Here is a 27,223-nt window from a genome sequence, read left to right as displayed (position 1 = left end):
TTGTGCATATATATATATATATATATATATATATATATATGTGTGTGTGTGTGTGTGTGTGATTCTGTCATTTAATGATAATATAACTTTAAAATGAATATTAATACAACTTTAAAATGAATATTAAAAAATAACTTGCACAGATTGTTAGGTACAGCACAAACATGAATTGTCTTCTTCCTTGTTAAAAACAAACACCAAGCTGGCAGGTATTCGTTTGATATAAAATTAGAAAGACAAAGTGTTTTAAAGCAAAACACATAGAAAGTCATGTAGCCAATCAGATATGCATTTTTATATCTTTTTTCTCCTTCCCACCCTTACAAGAGGAAAAAAAAAAATTGGTAGTATAATTCTGTGATTATGGATTTGTGCACCTAAAGGGGTTGAGAAGAGTCTAACAATAAAAATAGCAAAATAACTCTCATTATATGATGTTTGCGTAAGTGAAGAATTTTACATAGTCCAAAAAATGAGGGATCCATGTGTTTCACACATACCTTGCAGAGGTTTTCCACTCTGCTTTGGGTTTTTCAAAAATCTTTTTTGCTGCAGTTCTTCATTTAATAATTTCAGTAGTTGAGGATCAGGTCCTCATTCTCAGGTCTAATGCCAGATCTGTTGTCTTGATAACTGCCTTTCAAAATGAGCGATAAATGAAGTAACTAGTAACAGTGGTTTTAGGTTTTTCCCTTTACCACACGGAGAGGACATTTTGAGTGAGCTCATTATTAAAAAAAAAAAGAAAAAAAGATAAAAAAAAGCACCAAACACAACAGTTTGCTTAAAGCACAGTGCACATCTGAACATCAAAATAACAGCTGACAGATATTTGGCTGGTGTCTGTATGTGAAGCTGGAAAATAACAACAACAAAAAAAAGGTTTTGTATTCCAGGCTTGAATGAGAGCTTTGAGATAGGAAGGGCAGGAGTTAGGAGTTAATAATCATGTAACTGTCAATCTTAGATCTTTGAGAGACACTTAATGATTGGCAACTTGTACTGTAATACTCAGATAAGAGCATGGAATGTACATGCATATCACTGGAAATCTTTCTAACTGTTTCCATTTTGAGTGATTGTTTTTAAAAATAATTTTTACATTTGAAGATCCTGCTCTTCATGAGTACCAGAGAGTTGCATCTGAACCTGCTTTAGCAATACTTGTCTGAAGGGAGAAGGACACAGTTCTCCATCAGTGGCAGAAGCAGATGCAGAAATGTGGTGGTATTCAGAAGAATAAGATGGGAAATATGATTGTAGAATAATAATGAAAAAATTGGTAACTTTAATGTGTGACATTGTCTTCTAAGATGTACTATATTTGAGAAAATATATGGCATATTTGAAAATGTCTGCAGTCATATTCTCTTCTATCATTTGGAGACATCAGTGTTTGAAATGAAAAATTCAGACTCTCTGTGTGTTCAGTACATTGTGAAAGGTTCACTGATAGGAAATTGATCAATACAGGAAAAAAAACCAACCAAACAAGCAAACCCAAACAAGTGCTCTCATAAGGTACTGACATGTAGCTGTGCTCCACAGCAGGAAGGAATTTTCTCTCAGCAGACACTAGTATTATTCATAGACCAAATGGCCAATCTATAAGCTTCACAGTGAAAGGGCTCAAAATCTATTCCAGTCTCCTTTCCCCATTTCCTCTCATTCCCTTCCTCCCCTCTTCTCCTCTCCCCTCTTTCAATGATACGATCCATAATAAGTTCTGGACATACCTTTTTTCCAAGAGTTTCACATTTTTTCTTTTCTCTTTTGGCTTCAGGGCAAAAATGATGAAAAGTAACAAAGAAAAGAAACCAACCTTTTACAGTTTTTTTTTTTTTTTGAAGTTAATGATGGATCAGTTTTTAAAGTCAAAGTGCCTAAAACTTTCTCCAGCCTTACAGTCCTCGCTGTGAAGGACAGGGGCAAAGAGATCTGCACTTTGAGAACTCATATGTGATCCATGGCCTTTTTTGTTTGTTTGTTTTTCTTTCCAGTGTCCGTAGTACAGCTGATGAGAATTTTTCCTATAAGTCACATTTTCTTAAAGATGTGTCCATTATTTGAGAACCAGGTTCATGATGGGAGATTTTACTTCTGAGTGGATTGCAGCTTCGCCCAGAATTACCAGTAGGTAGGGCTCAGCTCTTCTGCTTCCAGTTGCTTCCATGCTTTGTAGAGGTCTGTACTTTTATGATGGCAAAGAATGAGGTCAAGTTTCTACTCCTTACCCCACTAGTGTACTTCATCTCAACTGCATATATAGGTGAGCCAATAGCAGGCTGCAGGCTGGTACAGTTTCCATTCTTGTGATTTTCTATCACTTATACAACAAGTAAAATAATAAGCAATGGTGAGATTTATTGCAGAGAAAAACTTTTTTATTATCTTATTCTTCTGAGTATCAAGAAGAAAATGCAATTGGACAAAATTCCCATGGTTTATACTATACCTGTTAAAGCCTTAACCAGGACAAGTCTTGAGTCATGAATACAGTACCGAATACCTAGTCATAATGGCCACATTAAGGAGGGAAGAAACTATTTTCCTAATCATTTTTCACATACTTAAAAGTGTCAAGATTCATTTTGACATAAATTCCTGTAAAAATATAGCCCTTGGCAAAAAGTCAAATTCTTAGCCTGGAAGTCTTTGAGGTGATTGACAGTATTGACATGGTTCATTCTCCATAAAATAATATGAAACCATGCTGATAGACCCTACAGATACATTCATTGATATGTATGGCTAGAATCCTCTATTTTTAAGTATAGCTGTCAGTTAAGCAAACAGAACAGTGAAATAAAAGCTGAAAACCGGTCCTTTTCCAAATTGCAACCTGAGAAGGTGCTTAACTATGCACTTTAAACAAATATTACCTAATATAACATATACTGAAGTTCTAGACATGTCTTAGATGTTTTATTTGTTTTATTATATGATAAGTATTGACTTTGGCCAGAATCATGTGACAAGAGTCCAAGTTAAAATGAAGTCTTTAAAGAATATGAGATTCTAGTGTTCCATCCTAATACAGAGTAAAAGTATATTTAGCTGTGTCCTATGTACAGAAGTGGACAAGAGAGTGTAACAAGAGGGAATATCCATTGTATAAAAATAATTCCTCAAAACAGTCTCCACGTCCCCAGTAGTCTGTGACCTTAAAGCTTGTTTGTGTCCTCTGAAAGCTCTTTAGCTTTCAGTACCACATCATCATGCAGCAGCGATTTGCTTGAGCTGGTTAAATGCTTTTAAGATGAAGCTAGAACTAAGCTACTCTTGCTTGTAGCATGGAACATCTTCCTTTGTGTTATAGCTGGAACAGTAAAATTATTAGCTCACTAATTTAAAAATTTATTTATAGACCATTGGTTACAAAAAGTAAACATTTTCTTTTACCTTTGGGATCAAAGTACTGCTGATGTACTTAATCCATCCTTGCATATCAAACCTGCCAGTATGTTTCCATGCCTTGCTGAGACCCTAAGTGGCAATAACATGTTGACTAATTGTTCTAGCTGATTTTATTTTTCATGGAAAAGAAGATGTCTGAAAAAGCACAGATGTACGCTCTTCTTAGAGCCCATTGATCTACTTCTTCCATCACACTGAGTCTGCTGGTCTGACGCTCAGTGACACTGCAATGTATGTTCAGGCTATCTGCCATCAAATGAAATTGCTCTCAGATTGGCTAACCTAATCCCAATTCTGAGGACTTCTTGCAGTTCATCCAGCTCAGCTGGGTAGTGAAGGCGTACTGTGGACTTTGTAAGAGAGACTTACACTACTCACCATAGCTTTAGGCTATTTAAGAGTATATGCTCATTATTTTCAAATGTAAAACTACTTCTGACAGTTAATAATAGCATGTTTAAGGATAATCATAGAACAGAATCACAGAATATTCTGAATTGGAAAGGACCAGGAAGGATCACCTTTGTACTGCTGTACAGAGGAACAGCTTCTTATCTATGAAGAACTCTAAGGCAACCATGAGGCATTTGGTGGTGTTCTCTTACATAAAAGTGAATTTTCCAGTCATTTTAAAGACAATAATCTCAGCATTCCTGTCAAAAACAAGGAAGGAGAAATTTAATTTTCGTTTCATAAGTATTAGCTTAATATTCCCAATGACGAAGAATCCATTCAATAGACTTTCTAACTTTAAGAGTTAATTCGTAACTGTCTTGGAACTGGCTTAGCGCACAGCTTTCTGGACGCCTTTGCTCTTTTGAAACTGTGTGCATCGGATTCACCAAACTCAGATAATCTGAGACAGAGTGAACCAGAGAGCTGGTGATACAGCAGTGATTCCTTTCCTCCTTTTCAGCACAGAGGAAATGGGATCTTGTCCTACTGCAGCAAAAACAGACATTATATCAGGCATGTCCAACCTGTGGCCAGTGGGCCGCATGTAGCCTGGTACAGCTGGCAGTGCGGCCCAGCTGCTGCCCCTTGCTATCTACCCCTTCTGCCACTGTGGCTCTGCCCCAGGGGTGCACCCACCCACTGCTAGTAGCAACCAAACATCAGTGAGCTGTTAACACTGTCTGAGCTGCAGCCAGGGCATGGGGAGAGCGCAGAGCATTGCTGAGTTAAGTTATAGCGAATAGTTATATGCATTTTGATGTGTTGGCTAAACACTGTCCCGTGAACAGAAAAAAGTACTCAGCCATGCTTTTCATTTTGATAAAGGAATTTGAGATCAGGTTTCAAGATTGCCAAAAAAATTATCATTTTTTTGTATATTTGCGACTCCATTTTCAGTTGACATAAATACGTGACCTGCGAATTTTCATATGGAATGTATGGAGTTACAATTAGACATTCTAATCAAAATTCTGATCGTGTCTCTTTACTTTTTATAAGCTGTATCTTAGCAGAGAGATATATCCCTCTCTTCACAGTCACACCTCATTCATGTCACCGCTTTTTGGCAGAACATACATTTTTGAACTAATATTTTCATGGATGAGGTACAGGAGGAGTAAAATTTCATCAAAAATTTCTGATGGAACACATTGAGAACTCACTAAGAATTGCAGCCACTGCCATCGAACAGAGTGACGTGTTAGTTTCACAGAAACAGATTCACATATCCCACTAGTTCTGTGTTTTTGTTTCTTTCTTTTTTTTCAATAAAAAGATATTAAATATTAAAATAAGTTTTGTTACTTATATGCATTAACAATATATATATTTTATGAGGGCTGCTCTGAAAGTATTGCCTGCTATTTTATTATGTTGGCCATGGTGTCAGAGGTGAATGTTGGTGGTATGGAAGTAGAGGTTGAATCTTCCCACAGTATCCCATTACATTTTGTTGCCATATGGCAGACAGCAGCAGAGGGGCAGTCCGAAAAAACAGTGTCTGGCACAGAAGTGCTGATGAAACAAAGGTGTGTCATTGAATTCCTCCACACAGAAAAAATGGCACCTACTGACATTCATCAGCACTTGAGAGCGTTTATGGAAACTGAACAGCAGATGTGAGCACAGTGAGGCAGTCAGTGGTGCCTTTCAGCAGCAGTGACAATTACAGTGTGTCACCTTTGCCGGTACGGATTTTTATGAGCACAACATGCAGGCTCTTGTTCATTGCTGGTGAAAATATATAGCTAATAGTGGTGACTATGTTGAAAGTTAGTGTTTTGTAGCTGAGATTTTGTTCTATCAAATAGTGTTATTGTGTTCTTTGTATCAGTTTTAGTTTCCATGGGACTAAGTAGGAGGCATTACTTTCAGAGCAACCTTGTGTATAAGGCCCAAGAAAATTCCTGTTCACTCAGTGTGGCTCAAGCAAGCCGAAAGGCTGGACACCCATGTTTTAGATGACATCTGTAAGCCTTTTTCTCCAAAGTGTCATTGCCATCTTATACTGAAGTAAATCTAGAGATATAGACTATGGCAGGAGTAACTAGCTAGTTGATAAAGAGTTCCCAAAGTACAGATACTGTCCAGTGAGTGTATTAAGGTGACCAAAAAGCAGGCTAGCAGACTTTATTTCACCCATGTCACAACCCAGGAGTTGGTCTGTGGCTACTCACTCATCCCGGAGCCTGGGACCACCTGCTGGATAAGTGAAGCAGAGAGCTGATACCTCACCACGGGGCCTGTAGTCTGGCAGAATTGCTCAGGCTTGAAGAGAAATCACATCCACTAATAATTTAAAACAAGGAAAAACACCTGTCTTGAAAAAAACAAAAACAAAAATAAATCAAAACAAAAAAATAGCCCTCACCTCACTTGTGTAGAAAGATATAAATGATGTTTCCTATGAAAATATATTGAATAGTAAAACCTGGGTTGGTACTGCTCCTTTTACTCAGTACTAGTGATTACAGGAATCTTTTAAAGGAAAAGCATAGACTGTAAATTGGCAAATGTTTAGTGGACTACTTGCAGCAACCACTTCTGGAACAAAGTTAAAATGTGTGTACTGCAAAGCCTGAAAGACAAACAGAGCTGGTAAAGCAATCAATTCTTGAACTCTGATCGGGATTGCTGTTCCATGATGCTTCAGAGAAAGGTCAAGGTTGCAGACAAGTGTAATAGTATTCAGACTACACCTGTCGTTACAGTGTTTACAGTGTATACCAGATTTTAATGCTGAACATTATGTGCTAAACAGTGTGTTTACTGGGCGGTATTTTAATTAATCACATGTAGAGGAATCTAATAGCCATGTTTCACTATATTTCCTGTTAAAGAAATATTCTCTTTCCTCTCCTACCTCTTGCATGTCTCTAAAAGGCTAAGGGCCATTTGGCACCTGGAAACCCTTATAAAGACCATATCAATTCAGACCAATTCTTAGCAGAATGGTGTCTGCCATAATTAAATTCTCATCCAAGTATGATTCAAATCAGTGGATTTTTATTCACTGACTTCTGATCAGAAAAGACAAAAGCCCTTAACATGTCAGCATCTCTATTTATTTGATGTGTAGTTATCTTTATATGGTCAGAATATCAGATTCTATCCCTGTAGCTTTGGGTACTATGAAATGGAGACCAAACATCTGGAGAAGCCCTGCTTGTAGACATCTCAGGATTTGTTAGGTGTGACACTTCCAAAAAGATCACCATGGAAGCGACAAAAAAGTATTTATCACTAAATGATGTATTTGAGCTTTTAACTGTTATTCCTTCACTAAATATCATTAATCTTAATAACCATTAGTTGGGCTAAAATAGCACAGATAATTGTGAAGAGAGTATTTCCAGAGAATTGATACCCAAATTATTGTTCCCCCTGCTATTCCCTTACATCACCTTCTCACACCTGTACCCTCATCTATCTCTATGAGGATAGGAGACTATGGATGCAAACAGAGAACCCTCCATTTCCCAACCTCTCTTCCAGTAGTACACCGCAGTCCTCATCCTCTTCCAGAACACAAAACAGTCCAGAACAGGAATGCAGTCAACTCAGTCCTTTGACGACAAAGAAAGGATAAAGAATGTGCTAGAGTATGGACCAAGAGTAAATAGGATGAACTATCGGCAATGCCCAAGATGTCCTGGTGGCGTGTCTGGATTAGCTTATGGACTGGCAGTTCATCTTAAACTTTCTGAAGGATTAATTTATAGTGTCAAAACTGTCTGAAGGATTAATTTAGAGTATCATGACTGGGACTCAGCAAAATCTGTGGTGAAATATATTCAAATCACAGAAAAATGTTCTATAGTTCATTTTGCTTGACTTTTTAGTTCTGATGCTAAGAAAACTAAATGTCTTTGATAAATTGAGTGAAAAAGAAAACAACACACCAAAACAGTTAAAATATGATACTTAGGCAATGAATTATTTCTGTGAAAACATAAAATTTTGACTTCATGTTTAAGACCCAAACTGCATACTTCCAGCTCCCGTAGGGATATATACATTTATGTCTCGTATGTTCCACTGAGCTTATTATGTTTGCTTTAACATCCTGATTTGTGATCCAGTTCATATACTGGAATATTTTATTTCTTTTTCCCCTGAATAATGTGGCAGTTCTATTTTTTTTTGGTGTGTGTGTGTGGGCATCTGAGTATCCTGTTTCAAGATACATCCTTAATCAGCTCTACTTAACATCTATTGTGTTTGCGTTATATGTTTAGCCTCATTTGTATGAACACATTACACATTGTATGACATAATTACTTCTATACTAAAGACGCCAGAAGTCTGACTGTTTCAGAGGTATTGACCATAGTGAGATTAATGAAAGGTTTGCAGGAAACAGAACATTTAGTGCATTAGCAAAAATCAGAAAATCCTCCAAAACATCATGGAATACTTTGCAAGGGTTTAACATTCTTCTTTTTCCCCTCCTGCCTGTTTTTCTCCTCTTCCTCTTTTACTTTTAAGGTCAGGTTGTACTGATACATGATGATGCAATAAGTTACTTTTTGACCAACACTGTGAATTGGATCGTTTATCTGTCTCCCACTTCTACACATTTATGTGGTAACAAAGCTCTAGTTAATGTTCTCCTATTTTTTTTTTAAAGTTAATTTCACCAATATTTGTGAAGATCAGACAAAACAAACAAAATAAGTCTCTTTTGGTGGTGGTTTGAGAAGTCTGTTAACATACAGCTAACATGTTTAGATAGTACAAGAAGACAGTTTCTCCAGAACAGTGTGTCATGCAATTCTTTGTATTTGCTGGCATGTTCTTTCTCATTACTTAGTGGAGCATTAACAAGAGGGAGAAGGCAAGTTTGCATCTGTACTCTGGCAGCTAGCCAGTGCATTAATAAGAATGATGAAAGATGTGGAAAATTACTTATTTCCTACCTTGTTCCAGAGAGGAGATTAAGAGAGTGGAAATTCTTCAGAGACAACAAAGCTGAGGCTGAAAAATAGCTGTGAAAGTTTAAATGGGACATATGGGAAAGATAGAGTTAATTAATTTACAGACTAGGGATGGTCATCTAACTTGATGGTGGGACCAGCTTTCTTCTGGTCAGGGGAGGTGACTGTCATGAAGGAGACTCTACAGTTCAGGAAGAAAGCAAAAGATAATGGAGGATAAATTTACAGGGGATTACATCCCAGCTCGAACAGCTTTTAGAGAGCAGTGAAGAATATGAACTTGGATCTTGTACTGAGGATTTCTTTTTCATCTCTCTATCAATATTACATATATTTTTAGAGTACCATTATGAGTGGATCAAGATCCATTTTAGATCACTTTGGAAAGCTGTTTTTGAAGACTTTTCTAGAGTCTCAATGAGGTAAATGCAGATTACAGAGATAGTTATGGAAACCTATCTTTTCTCATATACCATCTGAGGGCATGGTCGCTAAATTTTGAGGATTTGGGATTGTTTGGGATTGTTTCATTGTTTCATTAACTGGGAATGGCTCTTCATAAGCAGATCAGCTCACCAGGTAATTGACAGCTGGCAATGTCCTGTAGCTATCATGGCAAAGCCACCAGCCTCTTTCTGCAAAGCTCCACAACCTGGAAAGACCAGGTCTGATAAATATGGGAAGTCAGAAACCTTTAGAGGCACATTGGTGGCTTGACCAACAAACACCATTAATCTGGAGATTACCAAATCCTTTAATCTCTTTTTAATCTCCATGTTTTAAAAGCTGCTTCTTTGAAATTTTAAACCAACTGATGTTTTCCATCAGTCTCCTGATTCAGCATTTGGCAGGATCAGAGGGTCTTTCTTATGCAACATACAGTGCAAAGTTCACTCTTCTCTCTCATTTATGGTGTCATGGTTGGTGGTTATATCAAAAGCTCACATTACTAAATATTAAGCCTGATTAATTTTTTATGCCAAGAAATTCAATTCTTCTCAAAATCCCTCCACATGACTTATTTCTTCTAATTAGTTTTTCTTCAGTAACACTGTCTTCAGTAACACTAAGGATAATGCATGTCTTCATGGAAAGGCTGGCCTAATTTCTTTCTCTGGGAAAAATACATTGGAGATCCAACAGATTTTCTGTCTCAAAATTTCTCTAGATAATTCTTCAGGAAGTAACTGATCTGTGTTTCTTTTATGGAAATCCTAGTCCAGCAATGCTATTGCTTGAGTGGATGAATCCATTTATATATCTTTTTTTCCTTCCTTAGGAAGTGCCTATTCTCCCAACCCTTCTTTAGCCAGCAAGTAAATATCCCAATTAAACACATTTCCTTAGTAGTAGTACATGATAGTTTCATGACAAGGGAAAATAAAGAAAAAAAAAAGTAAGACTAGCTGCTAATGCATTCACTAATATAATTAACATTTTGTCTCCCAATCCTAATACATTTAATCCAATTTCTGTGAAAAAAAAGAAGAAAAAAAATTATGTAAGAAAACATCCCAGAGTGAATACTGAAAAGATCAGAACAGTGCAGTCTGCAATTCATGTCCTTCTTGAACTTTGATGTACTTTGTCTATCAACTCTGTGCTGTAATTACTTGCATATTTTTGGCATATGATATTTTCAAGTAAGATGAATGCTTTAACCTAAGATGCAAATGCATTTTCCTGTTTTTCTTATTCAATTATATCCAATTTCTGTTGATACTGAGATGTTCAAATGACTTAAGGTCTTTTTTCTGGAGTTATGTATTTTTTTTTACAATTTCAGAAAGAGTAGTAAATTATTGCTTACAGTGTCCCACCTCCCTCCGCCCCCCTCCACAAAGAAAATAAAAAGAGAAGAAAAAGCCCTGTAATGTGGCAACCAGTGTCTCTCTGTCTGTGTAGTGTTTCACATTGTGACAGAGATTGTGTGTGAGAGAGAGAAGAATGGAAAAATCTAGGAAGAAATTTATTGATGTGATAGATAAGGCAATAGTTGTTGGTAATACAATGGATCGTGATGAACTACTTTTTTCTTACAAGGGGATTCTCTATCCTGTTGCTCTTTGCAGTCTTGAAGTGTTCAGAGCCATGGAGTCCTTCGAAGCCAGAAGTGATGATGTCATTTTGGCAGGATATCCTAAATCTGGTGAATACTGCTTGCTTTCTTCATAAATTAATTCGTGTAATGACAAATAAGTAGATTGTATTTACAGTTTTTGGAAGAATTTCCAGAACTAATTTTTTCCCTCAAACATATACAACAGAGCTAATGATGAGAACATTTTATAGGAAGTTTTGCAAGTGACTGAGAAATCTGATTTTCTTAGCTATAGTCTGATACATTTTTGTTATCTTTAATTTTTTATAGTTATAAATGTGAATGCACAAATTAGAAAGAATCAAAATGCAATTCTCAAACTTGAGATAACTAGATTTCTTGATATTGCAGGGTCTGCTCTTGCAGTTACGTAATATCTTTGGTAATATATTTGTTTGTTTGTATTTCTTCATACAATGGACTTATTGATGCCTTCACATGCAGTGGTACATATATTTTATTTTTTTTAATTTTCGTATACATGTCAACATTTTCTGAAATCTATAGTTATAAAAAATATATTTTTGTAAACACTTGAATTGATCACACTAATCTTAATTGGGAGATCAAGAGATCTTTGATGGGGTTGCTGCTTCTGCCTGAAAGTACCCTACACAGGCTCTTGGATGTGTCACACATCCATTTTAATATAGCTATTTTTACCCTTCAACAATAGGATTCACTGTATTTTACAGAAGATAGTCACAGTTTACAGGTTTGTAAAGATTTTGTGTTTTTTTAAAGCCTATTTTCTTTTTGAAGAAATGATATACATCAAAAAGCACTTATTAGGACTGTAATGATAAAGATGTAGGAACCAGTGTCCACAAGTCAGGAAATGGTAAGCTAATTATACAAGTTCTCTACAAGCTCTACTTTATGTTATTAATAAGAATACAATAAATATATATGAAATAATTTAGAGGTTTTCTGGATAAAACACTGTGTATTGGTAAAGAAAATGAGCATACAGAGCACAGTTTCAGATATGATACTGCACATGTGCTGAACTGCTGAAGTTCTGTGACCCGTCTTTCCACTCAGGATAAAACTGTACAGCACATCAGAAAACATACATGATGCACTGGGTTTTGAGGTACAGGTTTACACCCTATCTGCTCTTATATTTGTTACTTGAATCAATAGTTCTTCTCCTTTCTTACTTAACTTACCATATATAATTCATGATGTACTTAGCCATTTAAGTTGGAGAAGGATATGTATTGTTACGTAACAGCAAAAGTAGGGCCCTGAAGGCTGATTGTCCAGATAGTCAGCTGACACATTAAAGAAGACCAGACAATTCATGAGATAGTACCAGATACCTCTTGGCTGTCCTTGCAAATTCATTTATACTTTTTTTCAATGTTTTACATGCAATTCTGTATTTTCTCCCCTTTCAGGTACAAACTGGGTAGGTCAGATCTTAAGCGATCTGGTGGCCACATTTGAAAAAAAAAGACTTGATGAAGAAAAAAGTGTTAATCACGAAGAGCTAGAAGAATTTCCGTATCTTGAAATTGGAGATACTGAGAAATATGAGGTGGGCACAGAATAATTACTAAAGATGCAAGAAGGTGATTCTTCAAACACTGCATATCTGAATATATGGTTTGAGAAATACACCAATCTTTGACGGAAACTATCCCATTTCTATGTAGGATGCATCTTGCCAGACTGAATCTCATCTGTATTACCAAATGCTGAAGGATAAATGATCGCTCCAGGGGGCTTGAGAGGAGCACAAACTCATTAGAAATATGGACACTTCAAAAATTCAGTGTAGCATTTGCTGTACTTAAGAAGAGTTTCATGAAAAGTTATATATTGAAATAATGACTTTTGTCTCTTCTACTAGCTCTTGTTTATTACATCTTCTCTCTTTGGATCCTTCGGCTTTATCACATCTCCAGCTAGATTTTGCATATTGTATTTAGGTTTTATACTTTGTCTAACAGAACATATTAAATTCCTAAAGAGAATGAGCAATGGATAATCTTCTTTCCAAATATTCATCCTTGTGGTCTTTTGAAGGTTATTGCTGAGAGAAGTCCACTAAGATCCCAGGATAGCAATCATAAAGCATAATTGATCTGCCAAAAACCATTAAAAATTTGGCAAAGTAATATTTTATCACAGGCCAATGGAGAAGAATACTTATAATAATGGCACTGTCTATTTTCCTCCTTTCAATTGTTAATGTAGCGAATGAAGAAGTTAACTTCTCGAAGAGTTATATTAACTCATCTTGCTCCTGGCAACCTTCCAAAGTCTATCTTCAAAAATAAAGCCAAGGTAAGTGCTGATTTGAATGTCATGTAAGGAAACACACAATCAGATGTCTTTGAAAGCCAATTTAGTACATTTCTGCCAAATTTAAAAATTATTTTTATACGTAGGTAGTATGCTGTCTGTTTTTGCATGGCTAATAGCTTCTGTTCATCTCAATAAATCTCAGTTCATCCTTATTGATATCTTTGTGTCAGTCTCAGCAAGGCAAATGTGGGGGAAAACAAACCTTCCAGCAGTAAAACACTATGTTTACAAAATTTCCTATGAGTGGCTTTCTACAATGTTGTCAAAAGTTTTGGAAAGAATTTGTATTTGTGTGTATTCATCTAAATGATTAATACTATTTGTATTCTGCATGATTAATTTGATTAATCTGGAAAATATACTTTAATAACTATATGAAATCAACTTCATAAAGTGCTGATTATGAAGTTTTTTGTAATGCTATGGTTTATTGTTTTTTTTTTTAGTATTTTTACTAATATTTAGTAGAAATAAAATATTTCAATTTTTTAGATATTGCTACTGATTCGCAATCCGAAAGATGTAGCTACATCGTTTTTCCATTTTTCCAATGCCTGGTCGGCTTTACCTTCCTATGAGACCTGGGACGATTTCTTCGTAGCTTTCATGACAGAGAAAAGTACAGTATATTCTTCTATGTTACTTATCCTATTCCTTGACTTTGTCTAAAAACTTTGCATCTTGTAAAATCAGGTTCACTAGGATTTTTGGTTTACAGCAAAAACAAAACAAAACAAAAACAAACAAATGAACAAACAAACAAACAAATAAACAAAAACCCCAGGAATTAAAGAGAGAAAATTAAAGCTGAAGTAAATTTTACAGTATCTGTCTTATTGGCTGAAGTTTGACATTCATCAGAACTGTTCTTCCATAAACAGCTATAGTTTGCACAAAGTGATATTTTCACTGGAAGAAGTTCCTCCTTATCTTCCTCTTGGATCCTCTTCACCCTTCCCCTCTACTGTATATCATCTTGTGCCCAGACAGACATTTGAATATCTACATATCAAATTGGACTGGAGAAATGTTTTGGGCTATGACTAAATGCATTAAAAAAAAACAGCAACAAAACAACAGAAAACAAATCTCGTTAGTTTATAATTACATAAATTCTCCAGGTTGCTGTATCACATGGCCAGGTTCTGCTGGCAGGGTTAAACAAGGCTTTATAATTAAGGTTTTAGGATTAAGTTTCCATGCTGTTTTGAGTATTGATAGCACTTTAGCAGACTCACATTTGACTTGAAATACTGACTAGTTTCAACATATTGTCGTCCAAATTGCATAATCTCACTGAGATGCATTCACACAGAGCCAGCTAAGCTGAGCTTCTGTGGATTTCTCCTTGGCTTCTTTGTTCTTATTGTTGTGGATACTGGCCATAGCCAGACTTTGATCCCAACAATGTGCTTCTGCCCCACTGTTGCCTTCAGCTTGTTCCAGTAAAACTGTTTGTGAAGTTGTGGACCATCTAGGGAGCTGATCTGGCCTAAAAAGAAGTCCTGCAATACAGGTGAAAAAGGGATTGGACCCCATATTTTTTGCAGCACAAGTGGAGGTAGCAGGCAGATCCTTTAGGGAAGGTGACAGCTCCTTTAGCGCCACATTGAGCTGGTAAGAGAACTTACCCTGCTGGCTCTAGACTGTGTGAGTTGCAAAGATCTATAAATCCTTCAGAATGGTTAAACTCTGGCAGAGCCATGATTACTAGTGGCCGTAGCTTAGAGATCAACTTACGGAGTAAAAATTGATTAATATAATAAGGAGCTTTTCTTATGTTCATTTATTCTTCATCTTAGGATTATTTTGTTTTATTTAGTGCCCTGGGGATCCTACTTCAATTACCTTTCTGAATGGAACAAATATGCTGCTGACGAAAATGTTATGACAATAACATATGAAGAACTAAAAGAGGTAAGGTTACCAATGGTAAGAAATATAGAATCATAGAATCATTAAAGTTGGAAAAGGCCTCCGAGATCATTAAGTCCAACCATTCACCTACCACCAATATTTTCCCACTAAATCATGTCCCATATTACAATATCTGAATGTTTCTTGAACACCTCCAGGGAAGGTGACTCCACCACCTCCCTGGGCAGCCTGTTCCAACATCTGACCACTCTTTCGGAGGAGAAATTTTTCCTAACGTCCAAAATGAACATCCCCTGTCTCAACTTGAAGCCATTCCCTCTAGCCCTATCACTACTTACGTGGGAGAAAAAAACAACTTGCACCTTACTACAACCTCCCTTCAGGCAGTTATAGAGAGTAATAAGGTCTCCCTTGAACCTCCTCTTCCCCAGAATGAACAATCCCAGTTACCTCAGGCACTCCTCATAAGGCCTGTGCTCACAGCTTTGCTGCCCTTCTTTGAACACACTCCAGGGCCTCCATGTCTTTCTTACAGTAGGGAGCCAAGAAATGAACACAGTACTCAAGGTGCGGCCTCATCAGAGCTGAGTACAGGGGGACAATCACCTCCTTCCTCCTGCTGGCAACACTGTTTCTGATACATCCAGGATGCCATTGGCCTTCTTGGCTGTCTAGGCACACTGCTGGCTCACAATTAGCAGAGCATCAGCCAACACTCTCACTCCACTCCCATCACACAGCTTTCCAGCCACTCCGCTTCAAGCCTGCAGCATTGCTAGGGATTGTTGTGGCTAAAGTGCGGCTCTTGGTACTCAGTCTTGTTGAATGTCATCCCGTTGGCCTCATCCCATTGATCTAGTCTGTCCAGATCCTTTTGTAGGTCCTTTTGTACTCCAAGGCAGATGGTCACTTCCTCCCAACTTGGTGTCGTCTGTAAACTTACTGAGGGTGCACTCAATTCCCTTATCCACATCATCAATAAAGATATTAAACAGGATGGGCCTCAATACTGATCCCTGGGGAACAGCACTTGTGACTGGTTACCAGCTAGGTTTATCTCCATTCACCGTATTTTACACTTCCATATTTTACACTTCAAAGAGTAATTGTTTCTAAGCCAATAAACCATCATACACACATAGTGTATAAAAACTGCATGAGATATGTATGAGTCAGATTCTTGTTTTAGAGGACAGCAAGGTGGATTTCCAGTTTGTAAGCTTTTGTGTATGTGTGCGTGCATGCGTGTGTGTGTGTGTAAACATGATTCTTGCTTTCTCTCCCCCAAGTGATTTTAAATCAAAATCCCCAGTAATTCTTTTTTGGAGCTTTTGTATATTCATCAGTGTAGATTTGGCTCAACTGTAAATCATATGCAATTTTCTGTGATATGCAGGAAGACAGATGATGTTTTCTTTAGAACAATAACAAAGAGGAACAATACATAGCACTCCAGTTCTGCTGAACTCTGAAAACTCTAAATATGCAGCCAACTGAGAGATGCTGGGCCTTGAAAGAACTTTGGTAAGAAAGCAGTGTTATTTGTTTGAATGTCACATGGTATCTTACATTCCTCTTTTCAGAATCGAGCCCTGGGAGTGAAAAACATTGCCTCTTTCCTCGGGATTTCCCTGACTGGGGAAGAGCTTCGGAGTGTGGTAGAGAGAAGCAGTTTCCAGTCCATGAAGGAGAACTCTCTGAAGACCCATGGGGCTCTGGGCAGCATGCTCTTTCGCAAAGGTAGGAAGCTTCTGGAGGTCCAGAGGAAGAAACATGATGCTCTCAAGAACCTAAGCCATTCATCACTGGTTTATTTTTTGCCCATATATTATAAAGTGTTACACTTTATGTATATAACTGAGAAATATGATTTCTTGTTTTTCAAGAGTTTATTTGCTTCTTTCAAGGTGGTGTAAGTGACTGGAAGAATCTTTTCAATGAAGAGCAGAATGAGAAAATGGACAAAGTATTTGAAGAACGTATAGCACGAACGAAGCTAGGAGCAAAGTTAAAGTATGAAGTGTACTGCAAAGCCTGAAGAGTAATGAAATGTGGTTAGACCAATAGCTTTCCACTGTGTTCTTTGATCATCTGAATGATATACAATATAAAGCTAGATGAAACAATCAAAGCATCTTGGAATCATTTTAAAAGTCACATTGCAGGAACTTTTACAGTGACAATAGTGAATAGTGGCTTTTTAAAATAAATTTGAGATCTTGCTTTGGCTACATTCATTTGCTGAATATGATGGTAAATAACTATATTCAGATAAACTTGACAGGCTTGTTTCAGTAGCTGAGCTGCGAAAGAAGACAGGTGTGGATAAACAGGGAGCTTTTCCTGAGGCTCCAGGAGAAAAAGAGAATCTACCTCCTGTGGAAGAAATGACAGGCAACTTGGAGAGAGTACAAAGACATTGTTAGAATGTGCAGGGACAAAATTAGAAAGGCAAAAGCCCAGCTTGAACTCCTCTCCTCCCTATAAATTGTAGCAAAACTCCTTCAACACAGTCTCCTGGGGAAGCTGGCAGCCCATGGCTTGGAAAGGTACACTCTTTGCTGGGTAAGGAGCTGTCTGGAAGGCCAGGCTCAGAGAGTGGTGGTGAATGGAGTTAAATTCAGCTGGCAACCAGTCATGAGTGGTTTTCTGTAGGGATCGGTGCTGGGGCCTGAACTCTTCAATATCTTTATTGATGACCTGGATGAGGGCATTGACTGTACCCTCAGTAAGTTTGCAGATGACACCAAGTTGACTGGAAGTGTCAATCTGCACGGGGGTAGCAAGACCCTACGGAGGGATCTGGACAGGCAGGATTGCTGGGCTGGAACAAAAGGGGTGAAGTTCAACAAGACCAAGTGCCGGGTCATACACTTTGGCCACAAGAATACCAGGCAGTGATACAGGCTTGGGGCAGAGTGGCTGGATGACTGTGTAGCGGAAATGGACCTGGGAGTATTGATTGAAACTCGGCTGAATATGATCCAGCAGAGTGTCCAGGTGACCAAGAAGGCATCCTGGCTTGTATTGGAAATAGTTTTGGCAGCAGGAGCAGGGAAGTAGTTGTCCCCCTGTACTCAGCACTGGTGAGGCCACATCTCGAGTACTGTGCTCAGTTTTGAGCCCCTCACTGCAAGAAAGACATGGAGGCCCTGGAGTGTGTCCAGAGAAGAACAATGACCCCTGGAGAGGCCTTTTGAGGAGTGGCTGAGGGAGCTGGGGTTGCTCAGTCTGGAGAAGAGGAGGCTCGGGGGATACCTTATCACTCTCCATAACTACCTGAAGGGAGTTGTAGTGAGCTGGGGGTCAGCCTCTCCTCTTGTGTAACCGGTGATAGGACTAGAGGGAATGGTCTCAAGTTGCTCCAGGGGAGATTCAGGCTGGACATTAGAAAATACTACTTCTCTGAAAGAGAGGTCAGGCGCTGGAATGGGCTGCCTAGGGTGTTGGTGGAGTCACTTTCCCTGGAGGTGTTCAAGGAACGTTTAGATGTTGTGCTGAAGGACATGGTTTTGTTATCTCTCCTGAGAGACTTCAGTGATCACCTGCTCTAGTGCTGTGCCCCCTTTGGATTGCAGTCACGGTTGTGCACCCACCTGGTGCTTTACTATTAAGGAGTTGTCCCATTCAAGGAACGACTACATCAAGGCCTAATGAGTTCGTAAGCCTGAGTAAGACTTACATCAAGTGCAGAAGTTCACTGCGTCCATCACAGATTTTAATTTGCAAAAGGCTTGAAGAATTAAAGTACTGAAAGTAGTTTTGAGTTCCCAGAAGCAGTGATAAGCATCCAGAACCAGGGCATCAGCAGCAATATTTGCAGTTATATCCACTTGTTTACATGGCTGTCATTACGTTAGTTGCAACAGTGTGTTCAAGGTCCAGCTGTGTGTACTGGATCACTGCAAAGTTGGGAAGACAAAGCAATATCTTTTATTGAAAATTCCTGATTATATTCAACATTATTTTTAACATTCTGGTGGAGAAACTAGTACGTATACAACATATGATTTTAAGTCATTTAACTTCTAAATCTGGAGACCAGAACAGAGAACTGAAAGTAGCAGAGAAAGAATTCATAAGAACTTGTGGAGATATTTCTCCATGTTATTACTCTTTCTATTCTGAAGAGGCATCAACCAGGATTCAAATAACTTCTCCCCATGTAAGAACAATTTCACCCAAAGACTAAACTATGGACAGGTGTAGAAAGAAATAGAATTGATGACATACAGATGAATTTGACTAATGTAATTGTAGAACATAAGTATTTGAGTTTCACACGAAAGCAATCCTCCTGTAAGTAATGGTGAAGTAAAAGGTCTCAGATGTGATTATTTAATCAGGAGAAGTATGATTTAGGTGGTACTTGTCTTTAGCTCTGAATATATCACATAAAGCAATGATGTTACAATGACTGACTGAAGATAGAGCCAGCACCTGGAAGAAAGTTGCGTTCATTAGTGCAGTCAGTAGCAAATCAGATTAAGATCTACTATCTACATAACCACTATATGCTGGTCATTCTGTTCAGAAATTACATTGCATAGTTCAGCTGTTAAAAATATTTTAAGCAGTATTTTATAAGACCGTTGTAGGTCTTTCCCTTATTTCATTCAATGTTTTGAATGCTACCAATATTGCTTTTGCTTCCCTAGTAGTAATGCTTTGTAGAGAACAGACTACTCTTGGTATTTTCTGGCATGGCAGAGACTCCATGTCAGTACTATTTGTCTCCTGTCCTGTTATTTTGAAAGGAGATAATAGTTAAAACTGAGTTAATGAGTGATGTGTAACTTCATTTCTGAGTGAATGCCCTTTCCAGTTTCCTAACACACTGTATAAAGTTCTCCTGCACTGTGAAAAGACAGTTTGTATCTCTGCTTGAGAAAAGTTTCATGGGGTTATAAGCATGAGCAGAAATAGGGAAAGAGTCATTGAAATTGTAGAAAATTGTTTTTCAGAGAATGAAAAGACTTCCCCAGAAGATCTGCTGTTTTCCTATGATGGTATTCTGTATCCTGCTGCATTTAGCAGTCCAGAAACTTTGGAAGCTCTGAAATCCTTTGAAACCAGGAGCAGTGATGTGATTCTAGCAGGCTATCCTAAAACAGGTGAGTGTTGCTTGCTTGATTAATAGTCAAATGCACTATGCTGTAATCCTGGAGTGTGCACCATCATTTAACACAGCAGTAATACCTGAGAAAAACTTACGTTGGCATCAGTTTCCATATGATCATGAGATTAAGTTGTACAGCATCTGTGGAGGTCATCTAATCTAATCTCACGTGCAAAGCTGTGGAAAGACCTCGCCTCCAAATTCAGGTGTGGGTACTAAAGATTTTATCCAGAAATTTTAAAACATTGAGGGTGGAGATTTACCTCCTCTTCAGAAAACTACTGTGGTGTTCTCCCACTATAGTGCTTTGTTTTATGTAACTTTTATGCAGTCAGACATCCCCTTGTGATTCTAACATTTTCCTATTGCCTTAGTCTATTCTCAGAAGAGTTAGCTTCGTGTTCACTATTACCTCTGATAGAGGAAGACTGTAGTAAGATGTGTTTCATTCACTTCAGGTCCCGATGATTTCAGCAGCTTTAAGCAGGCTCCTCCCCAGATATTTAAAATCTCTTGTACTTCAGTGTATGACTGCACAGTGTGAAATTACCAGTGTTGGATTAATGCAGAATAATCGCATTTCTTCATTTTCTAACTTGATAATGCAATCTTGCTTGACAGTCTTGCTAATGCAGGGCAGTATGTTATTATCCTACTTGCTACAAAGGCAATACAGGAACTGTTTTCTAGAAATGAAGGTAGAAGAACTGTACGTTCCATGGACTTACCGCATTACAGAATACAAGTGATTCCCATACATCTAACTGGATGGAAAGGCATAAATGCTACTAGGATTTTTTTCCTCTCCCTTCCAAACAGGCATTTTGGTTTCCTTTCTGTTTGTCCTTAATCATTTCACAGAGATATCTGAACAGGTCAAATGCAGAAAGAGGAATTGATGATGTTTATAACATTCTCTTTTGTGTGGAGTTTGTAGAGCTGCGTACAAGCAAAAATGTCCAGCTATGCATTCGAGAAGATGTAAAATGAAAACTGAGACTTGGATCTTCAAACCCAGTGCATGCTTCATATGCCATCTGTGCCAGATTGCAGAAGTCAAGACAGCTGAGCCTAGTGCAAAGATAATGACATACCTTGATGGTCTTTTGATTTAGTCAATTAATCCTTCTCCTACCTTCCTGGAGACTGGGAATGAGGCCAAAATTTGTTGGCCTTGAAGAAACTGAAAATTGAAGCTAGTCAGGAGGAGGGAATAGGGTACTCCCAAAGGCAATGCTGTAGGAGAACAGGCCTATGCTGGGAGCAACACTGCTGTTATTTCCCTTAGCAGTATTCTGAGATGACAAAAGAGTGTTAGAGCTGTAAATAGCAATACAGGTTTGCTTCTGTTACCTCTGAGGGATGGGATGGGTTTTTGAAGTGAGCAAGGTAGCATTACACATTTGGCTGACAGTTCTGCTCCTCTTGCATCTCGGCATGTCCTGATTATTACTGCCAGTATGTTGAAATGGTAAGGTGCACTGCTTCATAAATGTGAACCAGGATATTCTGCCATCCAGTTGACAGGAAAAAATGCAGATGTGCAGCCCAAACTGGATTTGCTATTGGAGTATTTATTGTTTCAGGAACCAACTGGCTTGAACAAATGGTGAGAGAGATAGAATCAACAGATGCTAAATATACTGAAGAAGAAATGAAAGAGAGAATAAATGCTGAAAAGGAGCTACAGATGTTTCCACGTCTAGAGTTTGGAGATCCTGGAGTATTTGAGGTGCGTAGTTACTGAAAGAATATTGGCAATACTTTTTCTACAGGTAGTAACAGTTGAAAAACAATAGCCTCATCTCAGAAGCAATAGACAGTTTTAGAGCAGTAACAAGTGTAAAGGTCAGCATGGCCAGCATGTCCTATTGCCCCTAGTGTCCCAGTGCAAATGCTTCAGAGGACCAGCAAGTTGTGAGGACACTCAAGGGGGTTCAGTCCTGGAACCAGTAGGTTTAATCCATAAGATCTTTCTCAGGCCTGTCTCATGTGAAATGCTGCTCTGTGACAGAGGATAGTAGAAGCCAACACCATCAGCATATCCCTGGGATTTCCTAAGGGAAAACATCCTTCTCTGGTTTCCCCTTTACTTATTACCCATGATTTCTGAGTAAGTTACTTCTATTCTGTCCCATTTCTCCCACTTGCTTTAAAGAGGATGAAGAAGCTGCCTTCCCGAAGAATCATACTAACCCATCTGTCACCTCATCTCCTGCCCCCATCTGTTCTCCAAGGGAAGGCTAAGGTGAGTCTTTTCTTTGCACCACACTGCAAAAATATTTCCACCTCAAGTTAGTTTTCATCTGCCTGGATGAGATGGAGTTTTTGCATTTTCACCCAGGCTGGTCGGTGCATACATGCGTTTCCAACAGTGAAGAGGGAGAGTGCTATGCATTCAGGGTATGAATAAAAATGCTCTCCAAAACGAGTAACTGCTGGTTTTCTGCCAGTGGGTCTGCAGATGTATGTTACTGCTCCTAAGATCTCAGAAACAAACTTCCAAATCTATATCAGCAAGTACTTATCCCACCTACTTTAACTTGCCTCTAAGATATGGGTACCTGTGGAAAGCCAGGGACGGGCTCAGGCTAAGATGATCAGATGATCTTTGATGAGAACTGCTGCAGAGAAAAGCATGGGTTCACCCACAGCTTGTGTGTGTCCTGGTGTGGAGACCTTGAGCTCATTTCTTTGGATCTGAGCTAGTTCAAAGCCGAGTCCAAAGGGTATAACTAAAAAGCTATTTCTTTTTATCTTTAAGCACACAGGTTGTCTGCAAAGGCTCTTATTTCTTATTAAACAAGAGGAGTTAGACTGTCCTATCAATGCGTGGTGCGTGGTTGTGAACATGTGATGTGCTGAGAATATGTTTTGGCCAGTCACCAAATCACAACCAAATCATGTGTTTTCCTTCTGCAGATCCTTCTACTAGTTCGGAATCCCAAAGACACGGCTGTCTCCTATTACCACTTTTACAACAACATGCCAGTGCTGCCCTCCTTTGCTTCCTGGGATGAGTACTTCACAGCTTTCATGAATGGGAAATGTACTTTGCCTTGCATCCTCTGGAATTCCTCTCCACCTGAGGGGCATGCATAGATCCCTGGGCTTGGGAATCCTATTCCAACATACTTTCCCAAAACAGTCTCAGGACAAGAGGATAGGTTCATGTTATGGCTGAAAAGGGGTATACTAGAGAATTTGAATTTCTTTTATATCTGATTAGGAATGGTAAGATTGTGACAAAGACTGAGCCTGATCTTTCCATTCTTTCAATAAAGCTGGAGGTTCAGTGCTATCTAGTGGCCATAGCTGGAGGATCCTTCATTGACCTCAACAAATGTTACCCAGTCCACATTTCCCCATCCTGGTGTAATGCTTGGATAACTGTCTAGGCTGACTACTCTGAGTCAGCCTGTTTTGGTGGATATCCTGCACAGATATACCTCTTCTTTATCTGCAGTGGCTTGGGGGTCCTACTTTGACCACTTAATGGAATGGAACAGACACATCGACCACGAGAGGATGATGATGATTAGCTATGAGGAACTGAAAGAGGTGTGGCATCTAAGCCAACTCTACTTCATGGGCATGCTATGCAACTTTCCTGAAATGCATAGAGACTATGGGGAAGAAAAACTATTGAATCAATCCTGTCTGAGTTTGTAGAAGAGCATAGTTTTCTGAGCCATTCACGCCCCCGAGGAGGCCCATGAAAGGTTTGCTCATGTGTGGAAGGAATCATCTGAATCAGTTGCTTTTGGGAGAGAAGAAAAGGCCTTGAACCTGAAGCCACCAGGAGTGGGTTCTCCCTCTGTGAATGCATTCAGAATTCCTTGGTGACACTGTGGGAGGAAGTCTTTCTCTGCTGGCTTTATAAGCTAGCCACAAAGTCTTTTGACTTCACCTCTTTGCAATGTTTCTTTATTTAGAACCCGGTACTGGGAATGAAGAAGATTGCTGCTTTCTTTGGATTCTCCCTGAGTGAGGAAGAGTTTTCCAGAATTGCCAGGAAGACCAGTTTCCAAGCTATGAAGGAGAAGTCCAAGGAAACCCATGGTAAATTTGGGGACATCCTCTTCCGTAAGGGTAAGTCTTTGCAAATGGAGGATCTCTCTTCTAAAGTCACCTTCTGTGACTTTCTAAAGTCTAGCTGTAAATTTGCTGCGCTGGTTGGGAAGGACAGATGTGGATGAGGTCTCTCCTGTGGCATCTTGTACAATATGCTTCTGCCACTGACAGGATTTTGGGTCACTTGTGAGTAGTGTACTGAAGTGACTCAGTTATCCACACTGAAGGCTCTCAACCATCGCTTGCATGTTGCTCTCTTTCCCTGTGGCAACACTGCTAGTTAGTTAGGTGTAAGATATTATTCTGCTAACATCAGTGTCTCAAAGCTTGCTGGGGACACAGATGGACTTATACAAGTCCAGGCAAGTCCTGGGCAAAGGTTGTGAAATCCTCTGTCTGGAGAACTTTGATGGACAAGGCCAGGGGCAAGGAGAGGAAGATAAGCTGCAGCTAAATAGCTGTGAAGCGGTCTTTTGTGTGGACTTATCTCAGGATGATGGCCATCTCGGGGGATAGCACATGACTCTTGCTCAAGCGCCCAGGGATGTCACATAGGCAGGAGAAAAAGGAGGATAAAAGGAGGAACCGAAAACGATGAGGGTAGGTGTCTGCCATCAGATCCCTCACCACGGAATTCCTGAGTGCTGGCGGACTCCCCTGGGCCTGCTACCCGAGTCCTGCCGCTTCCTCCTGGATCGGCTCCGCGACTTCCTTCTGCCACCTGCTTGCTGCCCAAGGCCGGCCACACTGCTTCTCTCTCCCCCCCTGCTGCTTCTACCTCGGACCATCGAAATGTCGTGCAACGGGATCGCTGCTGGATCCTGGTGGTGACTATCCCCGCTTTACGCAATTCTTGCTTCTTTCCTCTCTTTTCTATCGCCCTCCTTCCCTTCCCCGTCTCCCTGATTAGGATTATAATAAACTGGTCGGACCAACATTTGAACCGTTGTTTCTTAATCTCACACCGGGTATATAATATTGAAAGAACCTCATCTCCCTCCTATAAATCAGAGCGAGACATTAGGCAAGTGAGATGTGCAGGTGGAGGCTAACTTTGGAGTAGGTTAAGTCAACAATTATGCACCAAATCTGCTTGGGTCCAGTGGTTCCTCTTTATGGATAGATGTTGGTGTTGCCTTTACTTATGATTTGTGAGATAAGGCTGATTGTGAGAGTAAGGAAGAGCAGGTTGGTGTGATGTGTGGAGAAAAGACCCCTGACCATTTCTATCTTTGGAGTAGAGCTGCAAGCAGCCTCTTAGACTTTTCTGACTGTATGTGTCACTTCATTAAAATCCTTTTTTGGAGAAGCTGTGATAGTGTGGCAGGGATCTCTTGAACCTCATGTTCACTGCTCTGTTGGCCTCCTGGGCATCATACTATATTCTCAGTGAGAACTGAGAAATAGTTTCAGTATGATTTCTCTCAATGAATGGGCCAGTGGTGATAATGGGGATATTTACTCAGATGTGAGGCTAGGGCTGGAGCTTGGGCAGCCCAGCTGCTCCCCACTGCTCAAGAGTCTCTGATTTCTGACTGCTGTGGGCATGGGCTTGCTTTTGCCCCTTTCCTCTGCCATCCCTCTTAACAGTCAACCCTACTGCTCCAAATAACTTGCTCCTTCAGAGGGAGGCATTTGCAAATGAGCTCTCCCTTTGTGACAAAAGCAGGTTCCTCTTTCTTCAGTGTAAACACTGGATGAAAAAACACTTTGGAAAACCTCTCTGGCAGTCTGGCACCAATGCTCTCTTTTTATCTTATCTTTGTGTCACAGAGTTAACTAGATCAATCTATGCCTGTGACAGGGGGGCAATAGGCTCCTGGGAAGGGAAAGGGAAAAGGGATAGGGAGATGGGAGCTGGGCTCAAGGAAGGAAGAAAAAAAACAGCGGCAACGATCTATGGAGGAAAACTTATTTTACTAACTATGATATCAAAGTGCAAGATAACACAATATAATACAACCTAATTGAAATTGAGACTAATAAATCAAATAAAATAGGTGAAAGAGAGAGTTCCCAAGACTGAGTCAAACCGGAATAGCTTGGAACGGCTAGGAAGGTACCCTCCAGCACCCACTGCAAGGCAATAAGAAACCTCCTCACCCGGAAGGGCCACATCCCATAACTTCTGTGATGTATAGGGACAGTACCTGGAATTGGAGCATTAACACTTTAACTCCCCGTGCACTACATGATGTTATGATGTGGAATACTGAAAGCAAAAAAAACCCACAAAACCATGACATTTTGCTATCTTGCCTCTTCTAGATCTCAGAGACATAAATCAGACTTATCCAGTCTCACACGTGCTGTGAGTCTGCCCACTGCTGCCTATATACTGTCCTCTTTCAGGAGCAGCCACCTTCAATCCTTGTTACTTCTTGTTGTACACAGGGGTTGTTGGAAGCTGGAGAGACCTCTTCTCTGAAGTTCAGAATGAAGAAATGGACCAAAAATTTGAAGAATGCATAGGGGGAACAATTCTGGCAACAAAGATTAAATATGATATATACTGCAAGACCTGAAAATGAGCAGAGGATCAGTACTGCAGCAAGCAGTTCCCCAAAGATGGTCAGTTGCCATGAGAAAAGAAAGAAACTCCTCAGACAATGGGCTTGTATCTCTAAGTGTTTGGGCTGTGATTCTTAGACTTGTGCTGGCCCTGGGGCCTTGCTTGATGTAACAAAATAAAATGTTTGCATTCTTTCAGCAAGTCCCTGATATCCTTCTGGAACAGAGATGGAGCACAGGCATTGTAAGTCCCAAGATGGTGTCCTTGTAACTGCATCGTGGCCTGAAACAGAAAGCACATGCTGCCACCAGAAGTATGCTTGTGTTTTGGGCTAAGATGGTCTGACACCGTAAGGCTATGGCCACAGGCAGAGGCCCTAGAGGTGATTCTATGTAGTACAGACTGTTTGTCAT

General features: G+C 39.4%; 2 protein-coding genes across 2 annotated transcripts; both read left to right on the top strand.

Moving 5' to 3' along the window:
• The first annotated feature begins 10,681 nt into the window (after window positions 1-10,681).
• LOC100545313 (sulfotransferase 6B1-like) lies at window positions 10,682-17,328 on the top strand. Its single transcript, XM_003204058.4, has 7 exons — window positions 10,682-10,959; window positions 12,315-12,454; window positions 13,117-13,206; window positions 13,720-13,846; window positions 15,050-15,144; window positions 16,689-16,845; window positions 17,013-17,328. Exons 1-7 carry the CDS (start codon window positions 10,758-10,760, stop codon window positions 17,141-17,143), a joined length of 942 nt encoding a protein of 313 aa, XP_003204106.1. The 5' UTR covers window positions 10,682-10,757; the 3' UTR covers window positions 17,144-17,328.
• Window positions 17,329-19,931: 2,603 nt separating this feature from the next.
• LOC100545469 (sulfotransferase 6B1-like) lies at window positions 19,932-27,007 on the top strand. Its single transcript, XM_003204059.4, has 7 exons — window positions 19,932-20,219; window positions 21,811-21,956; window positions 22,383-22,472; window positions 23,147-23,273; window positions 23,691-23,785; window positions 24,160-24,316; window positions 26,693-27,007. The coding sequence occupies exons 1-7, from the start codon at window positions 20,018-20,020 to the stop codon at window positions 26,821-26,823; spliced, it is 948 nt and encodes a 315-aa protein (XP_003204107.1). The 5' UTR covers window positions 19,932-20,017; the 3' UTR covers window positions 26,824-27,007.
• The last annotated feature ends 216 nt before the right edge of the window (window positions 27,008-27,223 follow it).

This window comes from Meleagris gallopavo, chromosome 2 (assembly GCF_000146605.3).
Source record: "Meleagris gallopavo isolate NT-WF06-2002-E0010 breed Aviagen turkey brand Nicholas breeding stock chromosome 2, Turkey_5.1, whole genome shotgun sequence".
Classification (NCBI taxonomy): Eukaryota; Metazoa; Chordata; class Aves; order Galliformes; family Phasianidae; genus Meleagris; species Meleagris gallopavo.
The sequence above is the reverse complement of the archived record's forward strand: the minus strand, read 5'-3'. Positions and strand labels throughout refer to the sequence as shown.